Genomic DNA, 19,086 nt, shown 5'->3' with positions numbered 1-19,086 from the left:
TCCTTGAATCAAAGATTGGAACCGCCACCTAGCAAGACCCAAGCCCAAATCCTACTTGAGCAACAAACGATTTGATCAGCAGCGATCAATTTGCACAGGGGTGATACTCTTACGTCCTGTCCCCTTTCCGCCATACTGAATGGGCGTCCCTTCCAAGGGAAGGGAGACCAACTTTTTCACCAGAAAAAACTTCCCCTTTAAATTCAGAGGCGCATGGGGTTACACCCCTGGGAGCACGCGCTACCCTGACTCCGCCCACCGTGCCATTCGGTCCCCTTTTCCGCATGGACTGGAACGGACCGATTTCACCAGTGCTCCTGGGTTTGGCCCGCCGTGTAATACCATGCGCTCTTCCCTCTATTCTTCCTTTTTGTATTTAATCGATCATCTAGGTACTTGGCCCTCCGGTGCCAGGCTCCTCCCTGGCGTATGTCGACTTCGGGTGGCTTCAGCAGGTGTCCAGCCTGCCAAGGGCTCTTCCCCACATCCGACCCTGACATCCTGGTGGACACAGATGAGGCTGAGGATCCGGACACGCAGTCGTCAGCGAAGGCCTTCCATGACAGGCTTGCAGGTTTGGCAGAATATTTGGGCCTTCCTCAACCTGAGGTAGAGCAGCCCGAGGAGGGGGTCCTGGCAGAAGGGCTCACCCTAAGACCACTTACCTAGACTGGTGTCCCGATGCAGAAAAACATTGTGGCCTTTGCCAAGAAGGGGGGGCCCAACCTACACTCGGCCCAACCTACACGGCCCAACCTACACTCGGCCCAACTTATCAATAAACGCATCGATGCCAAGTATAGGCAGACGGCCGGGGTTCCACTCTTGCTGTCAGCACACCCCCAACTGCACTCTTCAGTGATTGCTGCAGCGACACTCTACTCTAGACCTCAGTTGTCCGGGCCCACCTCGTCCTCTGCGCTTTTAGACAAGGAGGAGAAGATCTTGGAGGAGTACGGGAAGAAACTACTCCACGCCTCCTTGCACCTGCGTCAATCCAACGCGGATGCCATGTTGGCAGCTGCTAACCAGAGGCTTTGGCGGGAATTGGCAGACTTCCTTCCAGAACTTCAGGTGCAGAGCCAGGCACACTTCAAGGCGGGTCAAGGAGAAGCCAAGTTGGTTGTGCAGGACATCATGGAGTCCACCGTGGCCCATACTGATACCTCTGGCCAGGCCATCTGCCTCACCACGTACATGAGAAGGATGGCCTGGCTTCAGGCTACGAAATGTAGCCCTGATATACAGGAACGCATATTGGACCTTCTGTTCGAGGGTAGTGACCTCTTCCACTGACAAGGAATTGGATAAAAAAGATCAGCTTGCAGAGAGCAAAATCTTTATCTATTCTGACAAAGGCCACACCTAAGGTTTACATCCAGTCGCATCAACGCTCAGACAAGGGGCGGTAGTTAGGCGGGTTCAGGGGCTTCTTGGAGAGGAGGTTGAGACAACCTGACCCAGTCCCCCTCCTCAGCACCAGCCTCAGAAGGAAAAAGGCATGACTTGCTCCTTCGGGTCCACATGTCCCCAGTGGGGCCAGGCTTGCTTTTCACATGTAATTCTGGCGCCAGAACCTTGCAGACCCCTGGATCCTCTCGGCGGTACCCTCGGGGTACCGCCTGCCGGTTCCTTCCCCTCCTCCACTCCCACAGATTGGGACAGCAACTCTGTTGGCGCAGATTTGGTTGCTCATAGAGAGCCAGGTAGCGGAAGAAGTCCCAACCTCCCAGAGAGGCTTGGGCTTTTATTCCAGGATTTTCACCGTACAAAAGAACCACTGGGCTGTCCTGAGAGTTGTGTTGGACCTATCCACCCTCAACCTCCACCTCCCTCTTCAGAATTTCAAGATGGTAACGCCAGCTCTCATTTCGGAGACACTAGACGGGGGAGACTGGATGTACTCCCTGGATTTGAAGGACTCCTATCTGCACGTCTATCTGGCAGCCTCATCGCTCCTTCCTACGTTTCAGGCTCATGGGCTGCCATTTCCAGTTCAAGGTAATACCCTTTGGCCTCAACTCAGCGCCCAGGGTGTTCACTAGACTCATGAATGCAGTGGCAGCTCTCCTCAGGGGCCAAAGCCACCATGTCTACCCATTTATGGACGACTGGCTCGTCAGGGCGAGATCTCCAGAGGGATTTACCCACATCTCCTCTGCATTCATGGACCCACTGCACGACCTTGGGTTTACCATCAACCTCAAGAAGTGTCAGCTAATGCCCACGCAGAACCTCACCTTCCTGTGCCTCATCCGGGATACAAACTCCAGAGAAGGTCTTTCCCTTGGAAGACATGATCATGGCCATCAAGAGGGCTACGGCACACTTCCTTACCAGAGCAATGACCTCGGCCTGGTGGTACCAGCACTTACTGGGTATCATGGCAGCGTTTCTACTCACCGTGCCCCACACCAGACTCTGGATGAGGTTACAGCTGCACTTTGAAGCCTCATGGAATCAGGAGAAGGGCTCCCAAGCGGAGCTGGTCAGCATACCTCCTTCTCTGCACTTGGACCTCACATGGTGGTCCAAGGACTGCAACCGGCAGACAGGCCAGCCATTCTGCCAACCGACTCCGCAGGTCACCATCACTTCGGACTCCTCCCTGGAGGGCTGGGCTGCCACCCTGGACAACCTCAGCATCCACGCATATCAATTGGCTGGAGCTCAGGGCCATCTGGCTAGCCCTCAGCCTTCCTTCATCTCATTGGAAGCAGGACAGTCCTTATCCAGACCGACAACTCCACCAGAGTGTACTATGTCAACAAGCAGGGGGTACCAGGTCCCCTCCACTGTGCAGCCTAGCAGTCAGCATGTGGGAATGGGCACTGGAAAACATCTTCCTCACAGCCGTCCACCTCCCGGGGGAGGCCAACTTAGAAGCAGACAGGCTCAGCAGACTGGGAGCGGGCAATTGTACATCCAAGTGCTACAGGTGATCTTCAACACATGGGGCCACCCTCATGTGGATCTATTTGCCGCATGGAAGAAAAGGAAGTACCACAAGTTTGCGTCTTGGCAAGGCCCTCGCTCATTGGGCGACGCATTGCAGATTCCATGGGAGGGCATGACAGCTTATGCCTTTCCTCCCATGCCCCTGAACCCCAGGGTAATACGCAGGATAAAAGAAGCTGCCACCTCTGCATCATTTTGATAGCCCCCTGATGGCCTTCGAGACCGTGGTTCTCTGAGCTGCTCAGCCTCACGGACCCTTCACCTGGGCCCAGCACATCTCCCGTCCCAGCAGGAGGGCAGAGTACTCCACTCAGCTCCTCGAAGTTAGCCCTTGCAGCATGGTTCCTGAGTAGATCACCCTCAAGCACCTGATCCTGTCTTAGGCCAACCGCTGGATCATTCAGGGTGCCAGGAGCAAGGCTACCAGGAGCCAATACAGGAGTAAATGTAGTTTATGATGCTTGTTAATCTGCTTAGAATCAAATGCTGTGCATACGGTCCGACATCCAGTGGTAACCGCAGAGCATTGCATCTTGTCTTTCGGGGACCGAAAGGGGACTTTGGCATAGGCGTGTCTGTAACACTATCCCTATTTTGATGTGTGTAGTACCCAAAATCCCTTCCTCGCCGAGGTCCCTCAGATTGTTTTTTTCCGCCCAGATAACTGGTCGCCCTATAGCGGAGCTCTTACTTGAGACATTGTTTATCTTACCGCATTGTCGGTTTATTCCCCGTTCAGTCACTTCGTCCAACAAGAACATCTTCGACGAAGACTATGGGGGAATCGTCTACGGTTGTGGATTTCAGCACCTAAGATCCCGCGGCCAGATTTTTTCACGTGGTCGGGCCTGCTGGCCGTCCTATACAGTAGGGAGAGTGGGGTCGGGGTGGCCATATTGTTTAGTATGTCTTGCCTTCTTTCTCCTCTTTTCCCTGTCGGTCTGGTCATCCTTCCCTTTGCTATGGAAAGGACTCCTTTTAGATTCTGCCCTAAGTGTAGAGTTGGATATCCTTGGAAGGACGAACACAGGATGTGTAACGCCCGTCTCCCCCTAGAGCACGACGAGAAGCGGTGTGCGGCGTGCAAACTCCTTTGGCCCAAGACCCTTAAGGAGCGCCATGTAAAGTGGTGGGCCGCGTACAGTATGTCACATGTGGAGCGCCCCTCCCCCACCGCCACGCCAGCTGAAAGTGACGGGGGTACTTCGGATGACCAAAAGTCCAATGCGGATGTTATAGACCTGGAGGCGGACGCTTCTCGGTCCGCCACGCCCGTCCCCGACCCTTCCAGGCTCGACTCTGGTCTTGCTACAGGGACTACACACACCCGGCGACAAGGGCGTACAAGTACATCACACAAAGCACACAACCGCTACGCCAGTTTCGACGCCTTCGCCGAAAAAGGCAAAAGCGCAAAAGGGGCCGCCGAAATATTCGCCAGTTCCCTCGGATCGTTTAGATCCAAAGCCTTCCCTGCATCCGCAGCAGCGCCTTGCGGCTGGGTAATCGAAACAAACTAAGGGCGCTACTCTGAAACATACACGCGTCGAAGTGCGGGAGCCCGACGCTTTGACGGTTCCCAAAGCCTCTATAGGTCTGAAAACTACGCTTAGGCCTCTACCCGGAAAACCGACCGCTAGGCCCCCTAGTGGCGCGGACGGTATTACCACTGCCGACAGATCATCTGAGCCTTTGTCTCACAAGGATTCGACGACTATCGAAAGTAGCATCAGAAGGATCGCAGCAGCAGTGGGCCTTACTCCGGTTCCACCTACGGTTATGGGCCAAGCCACAAAACTTTTCGACGGCTCAGGCTACCGATTCAGAGGAAGCTTACAAGATAGTCAAGAGCCTCTTTCTGAAACCCTCGGAGGTTCCTTTCGACGCCGCAGTGCAGAGAACGTCGTTTCTCCTCGTATAGGCCCATTTGGGTCCTCTAAATGTTAGACTACAGAAAAATTCAAGGGTTGTATGGATCGGCTGGAGCAGATTATCAGTTCTTTTGATCATCCTCCCCTGAAAAGTGCTCGGGTAGACCCAAACCTCCAAATTCAGGAAGATCAGTCTCTTGTTTTCCAACAAGACGTGGTCCATATGGACACATATAGAGACATCTATGATGAAGAAGCTTCTTTTCTCAAACTATGACGAAGATCAACAGGGACAACTGGGAGGAAACCCAGCAGGAAGGTCGGGACCCATGGACACAGCAAGATCAGGACACTGATGTTTTATGCCTAGACTCTCCTCCGTCCACCCCGACTCGCCAGGCCTCCCCTGTGGATGACCAAATGGCTTTCAACATGTTGAAGAAAGCAGCTGAATACTTCAAAATTGCCACTCAAGAGGCGGTACCCGAGCAGGATTTCGTGGAGGATATTCAGGAAAAACCTCTGGCGAGTCAATCCATCCCCCTCCTTAACTCTGTTAAGAGACGGCTAGCTTCCTAATTGGTCTCACCTGCTTAGACACGGGCAGTGAACCCGAGAGTCAAAAAATTATTTCGACCTTCTCCTTCTGACCCTCTATATATTAAAGGGCACGCCATCCCGGACTCACTGGTAGTGACTACCACTCGAAAGAGGGCAGGGGGTACCCCTTGCTACGGGAGAATCACCACCGGACAAGGAGCCTAAGCGTTTGTATGCCCTGGGCAAACGTGTCACGTCAGCAGCCGCATAACCATTTGGGTTGCTATGCTGATGCCCAATGGAATTTGCTTCAGGGGGGCCTCCAGGAGGTTCCTGAACCCGCCAGGACAAAGCTTCTTGCCATTGTTTCAGAGGGAAGATTGGTCAACCAGAATGTGATCAAGAACACCCTGGACACAGCAGACGGGTCTCTTGCACAAGGGACTCTACTGAAAAGACCTGCATGGCTGTGTACATCAGGATTTAGACCTGAGACTCAGGCCTCCCTCATTAATAAACCCATTGAGGAGACTAACCTCTTCGGGAAAGCGGTGGATGAAGCGTTGGAGACAGCCAAGAAGGAGCATGAGACTATAAGGTCTTTGCACCAAATTACACAGAAACCCTCCTCCCAGAGGGGTAATAATTCTCTGCGGTCCTTTCGAGGGCAGGCCCGTGCTGGTCAAAACGACTACGGCACGGGTAACTTTAACACAAACCAAACATCTGGAAGCCCCACTTACTACCCCCCAATGGGTCAAACACGGCAAAGGTAGAAGCAGAGGCCTCAATCCCAGAGGAGCCACAGCCTCTGGTCAGAAATGACCACCAAGTCCAGGTCCCCTCCCATGCCACCCCGGTCGGGGGGCGATTAACCTCTTTCCTCAAGGCATGGGAGGGGATAACTTCCGACCAGTGGGTCTTAAAGACGGTCGCCCACGGTTATTGCGTGGAATTACCTCCACATTTCAGAGCGCCGCGCTCACGGCGCCTTTTCACCGGACCGGAGGTGGAAGCACTGCTGGGAGAGGACGCCATAGAAGCCGTCCCTATACTTCAGGTAAACAAGGATATTTATTCAGTGTACTTCCTTGTACCCAAAAAGGATCTCACCATGCGTCCTGTTCTAGATCTGCACCCAGCGAACAAGTTTATAAAACCCCAGAAGTTTGGCATGGTAACACTGCAGGAGGTGATCCCATTGCTGAAACGGGGGGACATGGCAACATTGGACATGAAAGATGCATACTTTCATATTTGAATGTTGCCAGCGCACAGGAAATACCGAAGGTTCATGATCCAGGACAACTACTACCAATTCAAGGTACTCCCGTTCGGCCTCGGCGCCAAGGGTGTTTACCAGAATCCTGGCAGTGGCAGCAGCACACCTGCGCAGACTATCAGTCCCAGTTTACCCTTACCTCGACGACTGGCTTATTACGGGGGACTCGTTCGACGCTTGTTTTTCAAACACCCAAAAAACAGTAGATCTCTTCAGCCTGGGTTTTTCGATCAACGAAAAGAAATCCAGCTTAGTCCCCAGTCAAGTAAAACAATTTCTGGGAGCGCTAATCCGGACGGAAGACTGTCTTGTCTTCACCTCCAGCGAGAGGGTTCAGAACATGCTCTCTGATTCCTCAATATGTAGCAAGTCGGGAGGTGACAGTACGCAAGGCCATGCGTTTGCTAGGGATGATGGCGTCATGTATATACTTGGTTCCCCACGCGCGGCTGCGCATGCGTCCCATGCAAGAGTGGCTCAACAGCCAATGGTGTCAGGCCAGCGGACAATGGGAAGATCTGTTAGTTGTCTCGCCAGCCTTCGTTCTCTCTGCAGTGGTGGTCAAGAGAAAACCTCTTGAAGGGGAAGAGCTTCACCACCCCTGCAGTGGAAGTATAACGCTCACCTGGTATCCACGGGGACGTCACTCAGCCTGTTCTGACCTCTTACGACCTCGAACCCTTCGCTGGAGTCTACTCGACTGGAGACTGGGCCTGAAGCACAGGATTGGTAGAGTTTAACTCCCTATTGTCTGTGTGCTTGAACCCCTTCTTCCCCAGTGTCCAACCCTTCCCTTTGATCCACAGCTCCCCTTTTTTTTTTTTTGGAAAGTGTGCTCTCCGTTCTGCTTTCAGCTTGATTGATGCGGGCTCGTTGCTGCCTAGTTACTTCACTGGCAAGAGTCCGACAGGTAAGTATGAGTCTTTTGAACAGTTCTCTAACTTCGTTCCTTTCCTTCCTTAGATGATGGCCGGCCTCCGGGGATGGCGACATGCTGCTGAGATGAGTAGCGCTGAAGGTGAGTGAGCACGATGCGACCCTTTTGTATTTGTATTGAACTGAGTTATTTTTGTGTCTTTTAGGTGCCGCAACGTTTTCAGCGTGGATGCCGGTTATGAAGAAGAAATGCGGTGAGTATGCGCCGTATGCGCCGCCTCTAGATGTTTCCACGCTAACCTGGAGTGTCTTTTCCCTCTTGCAGATGGATGAGACGTTCCGGAGACAGAGTTCCCCCAGAGCGGCTGGGATTCAGGTAAGCGCTTGAAGCTTGTACAGTCTTTTAAAAATAAGCGAAGATTTGCAGAATGCCTACTAATGCCTTTTTTCTGTTCTTTTCCCTTTTCCTTAGGAAGCGGCGTGCCGTGATGAGAATGACACCGCCGAAGATGCCCGCCGAACAGAAGGAGCGATGAATGATGGGCAGAAGCGCTGCAAGGTAAGGCTGTTCCTAACAGTGTTCTTGTTCTTGCAGGAGCTGAGCTCAGAGGAAAGATGCAGGCCTGCTGGAGACCGATCCGAACACGGTGAGTGTCACGCTGCAGGTGCAGAAAACGCAAAGCATGGTTCTCAGCCTGGGCGTGGCTTAAATAGTCTCTGGGTATCCTAGGTGTCTCTGGGCTGAACCACACCCAAAAGACTAGACTGCACATGCAGTTCTGGGAACCGAAATATGTGGGGGCATCCATCTTGTCCTCATCAATGCAGTACAAGTCCAATCCCCAATGTTATCCTATGGGAGTGAGTGAGTGAGTCTGGTGCCACAAGCGCCAAGTCTGACTCCAAGTGGGTCTTTGGAGGGATGGAGAGGCCCTTGAGGGCCATGTAGGTGATTGTGGCCTGGCTCCAGCCTGACATCTTGGAGGGCTGGGGACATGAGAGGCAGGAATCATGACAGCAAGCCACTCTCACGACAGACGCATCTCTCACGGGGTGGGGGGGGGCCCTCACCTGCTTCAGCAGACAGCACACGGAGTGTGGTCCCCTCAAGTAGCGTCCAATCATAAAAACTTACTGGAGCTATTAGCGGTATTCAAAGCATTGAAAGCTTTTCAGGTGCAATTGCAAGGGAAGACAGTGCGTAGGGCAGTCATGTTTTACCTGGAAAGAACTAAACCACTAAGGAAGACTAAACAATTCTTCGTTTCAGTGGCAGCTGGTAGAGAAGGGGGATCGTGACTCTAAATCGGCTATCTCAAGGTGGATTGTCAAATGCATCATGCTGTTACTCTTGCTAAGCGAGAACTGCCCTTCAAGCCTAGAGCACTCTCGACTCGAGGCACTGGGGCATCCATAGCATTCATTACAAATGTTCCTCTTGAGTCCATTTGCAAAGCGGCAACCTGGAGTTCTGTACACACCTTTACAAAACACTATTGCCTAGACACTCATTCTAGGTCTGATTCTCAGGTGGGACAAGCAGTACTAAGACATCTTTTCTCTACTGTTCCTTCTCACAACCCACCTCCAACTCCGGGTACTGCACGCTATTCTATGCACAGCATGTGATTCTAAGCAGATTAACAAGCATCAGAAGACATGCATTACTTACCGTTATAGCATTTCTGATGATTGTATCTGCTTAGATTCACATACGCCCTTCCTACAGCCCCGCTCGGGGTGGAAGGAACATAGACGTCTTACTACTTTCTCTCTTTATGTACTCACTCACTATAGCCTTGGGCTCCCTCATGGCAGAAAAAATACAATCGGAGGGACCTCGGCACGTAAGGGATTTTTGGTACTACACACATGACGATAGGGATAGTGTTACAGACACGCCTATGCTGACGTCCCCTTTCGGTCCCCGAAAGACAAGATGCAATACTCTGCGGTTACCACTGGATGTCAGACCATATGCACAGCATGTGAATCTAAGCAGATACAATCATCAGAAATGTGATTACGGTAAGTAATGCATGTCACATTCTGTCACTGGGCCAACTCGGAGATTGACCCCTTTACATGCACTTTGAATGATGTGCTCTCCTTTTCGTTGCACCTCGCTCATCAGGTGTGCATGTGGGGGCCTAATGAAATTCAGAGAAGGAAACCTTTTCCTCTTCCAACCCGGTAATCAAAAAGCATGTGACTGGCTTGTCCAGACTCTACCTGCCCATCAAGAAGCCACATCCGGTGTGGGACCTCAACATGGTGTTGGTCGCATTGGCGCACAAACCCTTCGAGCCAATGGCGTTCACGGACATCAGGCTGGTCACCATTAAGACAGCCTGGCTAGTGGGACTCCCCTCCGGTCACAGAGTCTGCGAAATCCAGGCTCTGTTGGCCTCAGAGCCCTATACCATTTTACACAGGGATAAGATGGTCCTGCAGACTACCCGGTATTCCTGCCTAAGGTACCCTCAGTGTTCCATCTGAACGAGGAAATTGTCTTGCCCACATTTTTCGCTGAACCCAAGGACGAGGCTCAGAGTCTTGCACTGTCAGGATGCCAGGCGCGATCTGAAATTCTAACTGGACTGGAGCAAGGGCTTCCGCAAGTCGGACGCTCTTTGTCACTATTGGAGGATCCAAGCAAGGCTAGCAAGCATATAAGGCTTTGATCGCTCAATGGATATTTGTGGCCATCAAGGAGGCCTATGAGGGGCAGCAGAAAACGCTGTCGGCCATCATGCACGTACGGCCATCGGCTTCCAACGGCAGGTCCCGTGGCAAGTCCTAAGCAGGGCGGCCACCTGGGCCACCCCTTTGGCTTTCTGTAAGCATTACTTCTTGTACCCCGGCTCTAAGTCAGACGCTGCCTTCGGACAGGAACCTTTTTGCTTAAGGAGGGTCTCCTCTCCACCCTGGGGCTACATTCAATTGTAATCGCCCATAGTATGGAGGAGAGGGGATGGGAGGTAACAGTAATTATAAGTTACTCATCATAGTCCCCTTTCCTCCATACGTCACTCCATGCCCCCCCCCCAATACTAGTGTCATTAGGCAATGTTAAATATTGTCGACGCGTCAATGGTGACTGAGTGGCGCCGGTGGGCGGAGTCAGGGTAGGGCATGCTCCCAGGGCTGCGCCTCTAAATTTAAAGGGGAATGATGTTTTTTCTGGTGTAAAAGGTTCTGTCTCCTGTCCCTTGGAACGGACGCCCATGCAGCATGGAGGAGAGGGGACTAAGGACTAAGAATACGTTAGTCACTACGGTGAGTAATTTATAATTTACTTTGAATAGAAATCAGTTTGCTGTGCAAATGTACATAACACGTTTGCACCCCTATGTCCTCTCCCCCAAACACCACCACCTCTCGCCTCATATCGACTGTATGGGCATAAAAGAGCCCCCTGGGTAACCACTAAATGTACTAAACTGGTTTTCCTAAAAGCGTGCTTTAAAAAGGTCGCCTTTGTATTAGTTTGCTCTCCCAAAACTTGTGCAGTGATACTTTTGAGACGTCGGAGACACCCCCTCGCACCTCCGCCGCATCCCTATCCAGGTTCATAGCTGTGATTTGAACTCCTACTTCCCAGTTGGAGAAGAAATGCTCAGGTTGTGTGCTTTAACCTTTTTTTCTCTGCACTTTACTCGGTATGTCTATGCTTATGCTGCAGTTGAACTGGGCGGGAGCAGTGCTCCTCTACTTATTTTAATTACCTTTTACTGTTCCTATATTTTTATTTTAAAAAAACAGTTACGCAACGGTTTCATTTTAAAATAAAAGTGTAGGAAGACGTTGAAACTTGCACTTTCATTGCACTGTACTGGACGTTCCCTTAAACAGCAGGCACATGTGTTTTGTGGTTTGTATTGTGCATGGGAGGGGGTGTGGCGATGGGGTTTGTGTGGAGTGGTGCAGACCAGTAGGCAACATAGTTCCACTACTTCTTTTCGACCACTCTGCTTATGTGAATGGTTGCTCGCTGTTTTATTGGAAATAATGGTGCAGTCTCATTTTGAGATTGCTGCTTTGTAGATATATTTGCAGGGTTCGAAATTAAATTCGATGAGCAGTAGCAAAAACCAGCATCTGGGTATCTGGCATTAGACAGGCAGGAGCTACTGCTGGGGAATGAGGACTGAGTGCACAGTGCACTGCAACTGCAGCTTCCACATGAGATGCACTCTTGAATTGGTCCATTATGTATGCTCCATTATATTTAAATGTGCCCTACTTATCTATTTACATTCTCAAATATTCAAAGTTAATGTCACATAAGCATTTTTGTAGGGCACCAGTTGACCTGGGGAGCCAAACGTAGCTTCTGGTAACTGTTGGTTTTAAACTAACCAGACTCTCCTAGTATAGAAGCAGGAGCTAAATAGCTCCCATCAATTTAAAACCCTGTATAGTTGTATGCTGTAGGCTAGTTTATTTGTTTTACTTCCGTGCACGTTTGTGCCTAGTAAGTAAATAGTATTTTATACCTTTGTAGAGTTTTATTACTTAGCTATCTCAGAGTGTTTATCTGTTGTGGAGAATTCTCAATGTGTGATTCCCTCCACCTTAGAGACCCCCAGCAACTTTGCTGGATTTTGCAGACTTTTTTTTTTAACCTGGAGAGTGCGACACCCTTTTTCCCCACTCGTATTTTAATGTGATTGTATACACTGTTTGTTTTTGGTTATGGAGTCTAACCAACTCCATAGGCATCATCTTTTACAATTGTCACAAAGCACCTTCAGTGCAGTGCCACAGGGAAGTCTTCCAGATTTCCTAAGGTTTAAATACCTTCTCTGGGATCAACTCCTGTTTCCCAGAGCAGTAAAGTGAAATTGACTTTACTTAGCATTGTACTTGCTAGACCCAGCACACCCTATCTTACAATAGAATGCTGGAGGGGTTACTTAGTATCCCCTGTGTCTAAATGCACATATAACATTAGTTATGTTGCCCTTTCCTCAATTGACTGGCTGGTGGCAGTGGTTTCGTTTTGATCCACCTTGGTTTTCATTTACTGCGACTGTTTGCGGACCCGGTAACATTAACCGCGGGAGTCATCTTTTTCAAAATGGCATCCTGCCATCTTTGCTAAAATGGTGTCCTGTCTTCTTTTTTGCCAGGTCTTTGTGGAAAGGTCCTTCTATAAAGTTTCTCTGCCCGCCAAACCTGGTTTGGTCTCTTTGTTCATTTCAGCTTTGGCAGGGTTTCTGAGAGAAACCCGCCTCTGGCTCCAGAGTGTCTGGGGTAGGCAGGAAGTGAGGAAGGTGTACAAAACTCCCTGTGCTTAGTCTTCTAGGAGACCCAAATGCACTCTGTGGTGATTGGCTGACTGTCCAGCAAGGACTGCCACCCTGCTGGGTGAGTGACAGCTAGGCTGGAATGAATTGGAGAGAACTGAATAAAAGGAGTCTTGGCTTGGAAGGCAGAGTTGACCACTGGACTAAGGTACCGAAGAAGAGCTTGAAGAGGATGCCTGCTGCAACTCCTGGTCCGTTGGTTTGCTTGGTGAAGCCCTGCTGCAGTGACTACTTGCCAAGTTTGCATTGACAGAGAAGCCCTGCAAGGACGACTTCTCCCTTTTTTAGTTGGTGGGACCAAGCAACTCCCAAGTAAGCCACCTGGACACCCATCTCAGAGCTGGTTGAATTGCCTTAGTTGCAGCAGGAAACCGTAGAGCCAGGTAGAGGGACACCAGATTTTGTGTTGCTTGTAAACTGGCCTAAAGCTTTTGGAAAATCCTCCGGACTCCCATGAAGCATGACTGACCAAGCCTGACCCCCCTCAGTTGAGCACAGGACCTCAGATGTGCTGAAAGTCCACCTTGAAAGCCAGGAACCATGCTTATTGCTATTTGCTGCACCGCAAGTAGCTGAAATGCCAAACAGCCACTGCAAATAAAGTTTGCTGGTTGCCAGTTTTGACAGTGCCAGTGCAGAGCAGGAGTCCCCCGACATCCTACCTCTTATCCCCACGACTGAGGCTCAGGAACAGAAGTCTTCAGCTGCATCTTTTCTGTTTTACCAAGGTACTGTAAAACAAGTCTAAGAACTTGCCTCTTACTGTGGAAGTGCTTGTAACTTCTACAACTCGCAAGTCTAACCAGCTTGTGGCCCTACATTTGATTCTTCTTTTTATCGAAGACTCCTAAGAACTTGTGCAAAGACTTTTCCATTTGCTTACCTTGAGTGCTGCATCCTATACAAAGACTTTTGCCCATTGACTTTGGCTTAGCCGATTTGAATTGAATGACTCTTATAAGTGGTATCAGAAAGTATTTGCCCTGCTTATGAATATTTGTGATTTCTTATGTTCTAATAACCCTTGCCTGCTACCAACTTTTTAAGTGTTCTGAATGCCAACAGTAAGATATCAATGTCCCCAGCATCCTTGTTACTGAAGTCACCTGTGGGTGTAGGTTGTGTCTGTGCGCCATCCCAAAAGGGTCCTGTCTGATTCAGAAATTCAGCGTGTACACTATTGAAGTATATTTGTGTTACTATTCTATTGCTCCTTTCTGAAGGCTTTATAAGTGACTGATAAATACATTAATTGTTTATGCAAGAAACCTTGAGTGTTAGAGTATTTTTAAATACCTGTATCTGTGAATCTTTGTAACGCCACTACTGCTCACATTTCCCCTCTTGAGATGAGCCTGGCTTCTCAACACGCTACAAAAACTGTGTGGTACAAGCTTATACCAAAGGTTGGGTTGCCTAAATCTGTACTCCTAGTTGCTTGTAGTGTTCCCAGAGGGTGCTGCATTCAAACTTTGCCTAACAATAACTAAGGCTCCCAGTTTTATGGAATTTATTTTTCTGCCATTTCTGTCGGTATTTAGCCAGATTTATTTATTGGCCTTTTTTTTATATCCACGTTTATTTTGTCATATAAAAAGTTAATTCGCAACCAGTATTTTTCTGCATTTATTCCAATTAACAAATGCGTTCATTAAAGCACACATGCTGTCATATAGGAAAATGCTAGCTTCATTTTTCCCATAAGAAACAGATGCTCCTCTGACTTCTGCTGCCTTAACTTGTATGCTGTCAGCAATTTGAAGAACTTAATGCTATTTTTATAAATCTTTTACACTCTCCATGCTGCCAATCTGCAATGCAATTGGCCTGCCATGTATGACTAACATCATAGAGAACCAGACAGAATGACCCGTTTATAAATACACACAGAAAGCAGATTGATTTCCATCTGTATTTACGTGTATAAATTAGTAAAAACGGAAAACTGGAAGCCTCATTTATAACTGTACTTGCATATCAAACTCTCTATCCTAAGTCTGCCTTACTGCTCAGTCTACGCTACCTTGAGAGACTTTGGTAATCCTTCTGAACAGTGAAAAAAAGTGTGGTTGGCTGCAATTGATTGCTGCAAGAAAATATATTGTTAACCTGCAATCTTTTGTTTTGCATTAGCTTCAGCAGTTGGTACAGACACTTCAAATTCAACAGCAGAAACCACAGCCCTCTTTGCTTCAGGCACTGGATGCTGGTCTTGTTGTTCAACTGCAGGCATTGACTGCGCAGCTCACTGCAGCAGCAGCAGCATCAAACACGCTAAATCCACTTGAGCAGACGGTCTCTCTAAGCAAGGTACAGCTTTCCATACAAATATTTGACAATACCATGGTGCTAAATCTGTTTTTTTTCCTGGTTTTATTTACTGTTAGACTACTAGTTTTGCCTTCATGTTACTTCCACATTCAATTGTAATGATTTGGAATTTAAGAGTCAAATGGTGTTTTCTCTGTACCCACTGGTGTCTTAACTTTTCCTTTGCTCAGTTGCTTGATACCTAGATGTTTCCTTTCCTGTGTGCTCCTTTGTCTGATGTCCCTTTTGGTTCTTCTTTCCTCTGTCTTGCTGTTGCATCTCCCCTCTTTAAAGTTGTTTAACGCTTTGTGTGTATTTGTCCCCGTAGTTTCCTTTTTGGTGTCTTTCCTTGCACCCACTGCCATTGGACTTTACTTGTCTTTATTCCCATTTAGGCATATTCTGATTTCCTTAGGTGACACATCGTTGCATGCATCTTTATGGGCCACTTTAAAGCATTTATTTACCCGCTTCTGCCATTGTGGAAATTCAGGCATTCTTTGCCTAGCTGTTGTTAATGTCTGATCAGTGGAAAGGAGTTCTTGGTTGAGAGTTTAAAGAAGAGACAAGCAGAGAGGTTGGAGTGGTGGGGCTAGCAATGCATGTGACCGCTGTTGGAATAGAGCGCCATCTGAAACTAGATGTTGGGTTACCTTTCCATTTATGGTGTTTGGTCTCAGAGTCCTGTAAACAATTTGCTTCCTTTCTTGGTTTTTAGACTTATTTTTCAGGCAGACTTGTACTGAACTCCCCCTGCAGACGCAACCTCTTTTGGTGATACTCCCATTTAGCTACAACTGCAGGGATGCTCTTTAAACACCTCATTTTGTCCCTTTGTGAATTCTCTTAGACAGTGGGTTGGGGAGTAGTCTGGTTCAATCTATATGTTTTTGACTATACCATGCTAAAGCCTTTTTCTTCATTTGTAACCAAATGACCCTAGTGGTATGAAAACATATTAATACCCTCACCCTAACATTTCGTTTTTTGTATCCAAACCAACTCAGATTGAGTCATGGGGCAGTCTTGGGGTGAATGTTCATTTCTCTGCTAATTCCCTTCAACCTTAGAGACCCCAAGCTCTTTTGCTGGACTTGGGGCTTGTGATGTTTTCCACCTGAGTGAGTGGGTCCTTTTTCTCACTCTCTCCTGTGTTGTTCCTGACTACTGTTTTATGGAGCCTGACAAACTCCATAGGCCTCTGCTTTTTGTTTGGTGGCACAAAGCACCTTGGGTTCCATGCCACTGAAATGCCCCTTGAACTTCTCTGAATGTTTAAATACACTTTCTTGGGTGAACTACGGTTCCCAAGAATAGTAAGATGATCCGATCTTACTTTTCTCTTTGCGGGGTCAGACCACACCACCCTATATGGAGTGCTGGGGGGTTACTTAGTAATTCCCTATTCCACTTCTCATGTAAAAAAATTGGTTACACTAACCTACTTAAAATGGCTGCTGGCAGTGGTTTCATTTTTAGTATCAATGTGCATTTTTACCGCAGGCTGAACCCTAAACTGCAGTACAGCACCAATGGGTGACCATTTTCCCAAAATGGCCCGTTTGATTTTTTATTTTTTTTGCCTTCTTGGCTTTTACTTTGTTTCAGGTGTGAGTCCTTTGTGTGTTTTGCCTTTGGCAGGCTTCAGCCCTGAAGCCCGCCCAGGCTCCAGTGTGTCTGAAAAGGTAGGAAGTGAGGGACGGTCCCAAAACTTCCCTGCCCATTGTCTCTAGGTGTGCCTGAGTGAAACTAGTCCTGATTGGCCGGCTTGCTGTCCTGAAAGCACAGCCACCCTGCTGAGATTGACTGCATAGGCTGTGAATGAATGGGAAATTGCATGAAAAGTGAGGGTTTTGGGACTAGAGGAGAGTAGACCACCGGAGAGGAACATCTGAAGAAGGGGAGACGCCAGTAGTACCCTCCTGGACCGCGAAGTGCCCGGTGAAGCCCTGCAGGTGTGGTGACCCGTTTTCATATCGACTGGGAAGACCTGTACAGGACGACTTCCTCTCTTGGGCTGGTGGGACCAACTAGCTTCAAGACATGCTTCCATTTGGCGCAACCCCCGACTTGCTGTGCCTCACCAGAGCTACAGAAGCCCAATGCCAGGGGTCCTGTGACCATTGACGAGTGCATCTTCTTGCAAAGTCCAAATCCGGCCAGATCTTTGTGGGCATCCCGAGGACCCTACAGAGACAGGAAATCTTGATCCAGAGTCCCCTCACCAGAGTCCAGGACCTAGGGAGCAAGTTTCTTCCAACCAAAGATATTCATTCTTCATTGACGCTGAGGAAAAGGCGCCAAAACGCTGAAGTGCCGCTGAAACAAAGGAAGTCCATAGCCGAGTCCCTTTTCGGAGTACTGCCGCAAGAGCCCGCCAGACTTCCTTTTTTTCGAACCACAACCAAAGTCCAGGAACAAGGGTCTGCCAAGCTGTAGCAAGGAGGAATCCAGCTGAAAAATATTTCTTCGAATCGCAAGTACTGTGGGGCTTGGGATCTTCACCTTTTAGCCTAAGTTGTGCTTCCTATCTTGCAAAGTGCTTTTGTTCCACTTTAGAGTTGATACCAACTCCCCTGTACTGGCCTGAACAGCCCGTGCTCTCTACAAAGTAGCTCACTTGAGTTACTGCGATTTCTGCTGTACTTACTAACTTTAAGACTTTAACTAAGACGAACAGCCTCGGAACTATTGACTTTGTCCATTAACTTTGGCTGTCCAGGCTCCCTAAAGGCACTCTTCTAACCCTACTGACTTTGCATTACGTGTTCCCTCAGGTTATAATTGTGGACACCATTATTGCTGGAGTAAAAAATGATCTGCCTCCCTTTGGGAGATTGTAATTGTTTCACATTGTGGAAAGTATGTTCTAAATCTGATACTAACCTTTCCTTCCTTTACAACTCGGTAGCTGAATTGGTAACTGAAAATAAGTGCAATGCTGACCTTAACGGAAGTCACACCCGTGTGCTGGAAAATGTGCTAGCATCAAGTATTAACCAACTTTGATTGTCCTTTACAAACTGAATCCAAACTTTGAATGTTACTAGAGGATACAACTTTTTAAAGAATGCTTACTTAAACCTTGTGTATATTATAAATATTTATATGCAACTTTAAGTGTGTAATTATTGCTTGGCTACTTGTACTTTACCAATTTCAATTGTACAGCTCTGCAGCTCACATTACCCCTCTTAAGATGAGCCTGGCTGCTCATACTTCCAACTTTTGTAGTACAGGCCTATATTAAAAGGTGGGTTACCTAATACCAAGCAGATAAGTCTTGTGTAGTCCTCACCAGTTGGACTGCTCTAACATTTACCTAACAGGTGGGCACGGCTCGGCATACAGTTGTTTGAAAACTTCACACTTATCACATGAAGAAAGACTGGAGCACAGTTATGCAAACATTTATTAATTTATCGCTACCAGAAAGGTTTTGCTGTATCCCACAGCTTACTCGTGGTTTAAAGAAACACAGAAAAGACTTGAATATATAGCAGATAAGTGGACACTGCAATTCTCATGAGTCACCACCATATTTTCTACCAGTGTTTCTACGGTGGTAGGGAGAATTCGAATTTCTGTGCTAATTCTCTTCAACCTTGGAGACCCCCAGCTCTTTTGCTGGACTTAAGGATTTTTAAATTTGAACCCTGAGTGAGTGAGCCCTTTTTCTCATTCCTGCATGTGTTTTGACCTGATTTGGATAATCGGTTTCCTTTGTTTTTGGAGTCTGACAAACTCATAGGCATCTATTTTTTTGTATGGTGACACACACACCTTCAGTGCAGTGTCGCATAGAAATCATTTAGATTTCTCATAAGGTTTGAATACCCTTTTTCTTGTGTGAACTATTGTTCGCAAGAATAGTAAAGTGAAATTGTCTTTACTTGCCTTTTTCTCTTTGTGGGTCCACCACACTGGTTCCTGGGGG

General features: G+C 48.3%; 1 protein-coding gene across 3 annotated transcripts in view; it reads left to right on the top strand.

Moving 5' to 3' along the window:
- SCAF8 (SR-related CTD associated factor 8) overlaps positions 1-19,086 on the top strand; it is a 2,093,867-nt gene that overhangs the window by 487,358 nt on the left and 1,587,423 nt on the right. For all 3 annotated transcript variants that reach the window (XR_011268119.1, XM_069607748.1, XM_069607747.1), the window contains exon 8: positions 14,973-15,149. Coding sequence is in view for 2 of the 3 variants with exons in the window: in XM_069607748.1 (XP_069463849.1) it covers positions 14,973-15,149 (177 nt within the window). In the remaining variant the exon portion in view is untranslated. The remainder of the gene's footprint in view (positions 1-14,972; positions 15,150-19,086) is intronic.

Source organism: Ambystoma mexicanum, chromosome 4q (assembly GCF_040938575.1).
Source record: "Ambystoma mexicanum isolate Mex_15411 chromosome 4q, UKY_AmexF1_1, whole genome shotgun sequence".
NCBI classification, from domain to species: domain Eukaryota; kingdom Metazoa; phylum Chordata; class Amphibia; order Caudata; family Ambystomatidae; genus Ambystoma; species Ambystoma mexicanum.
This window is presented reverse-complemented; position numbering and strand designations above follow the sequence as displayed.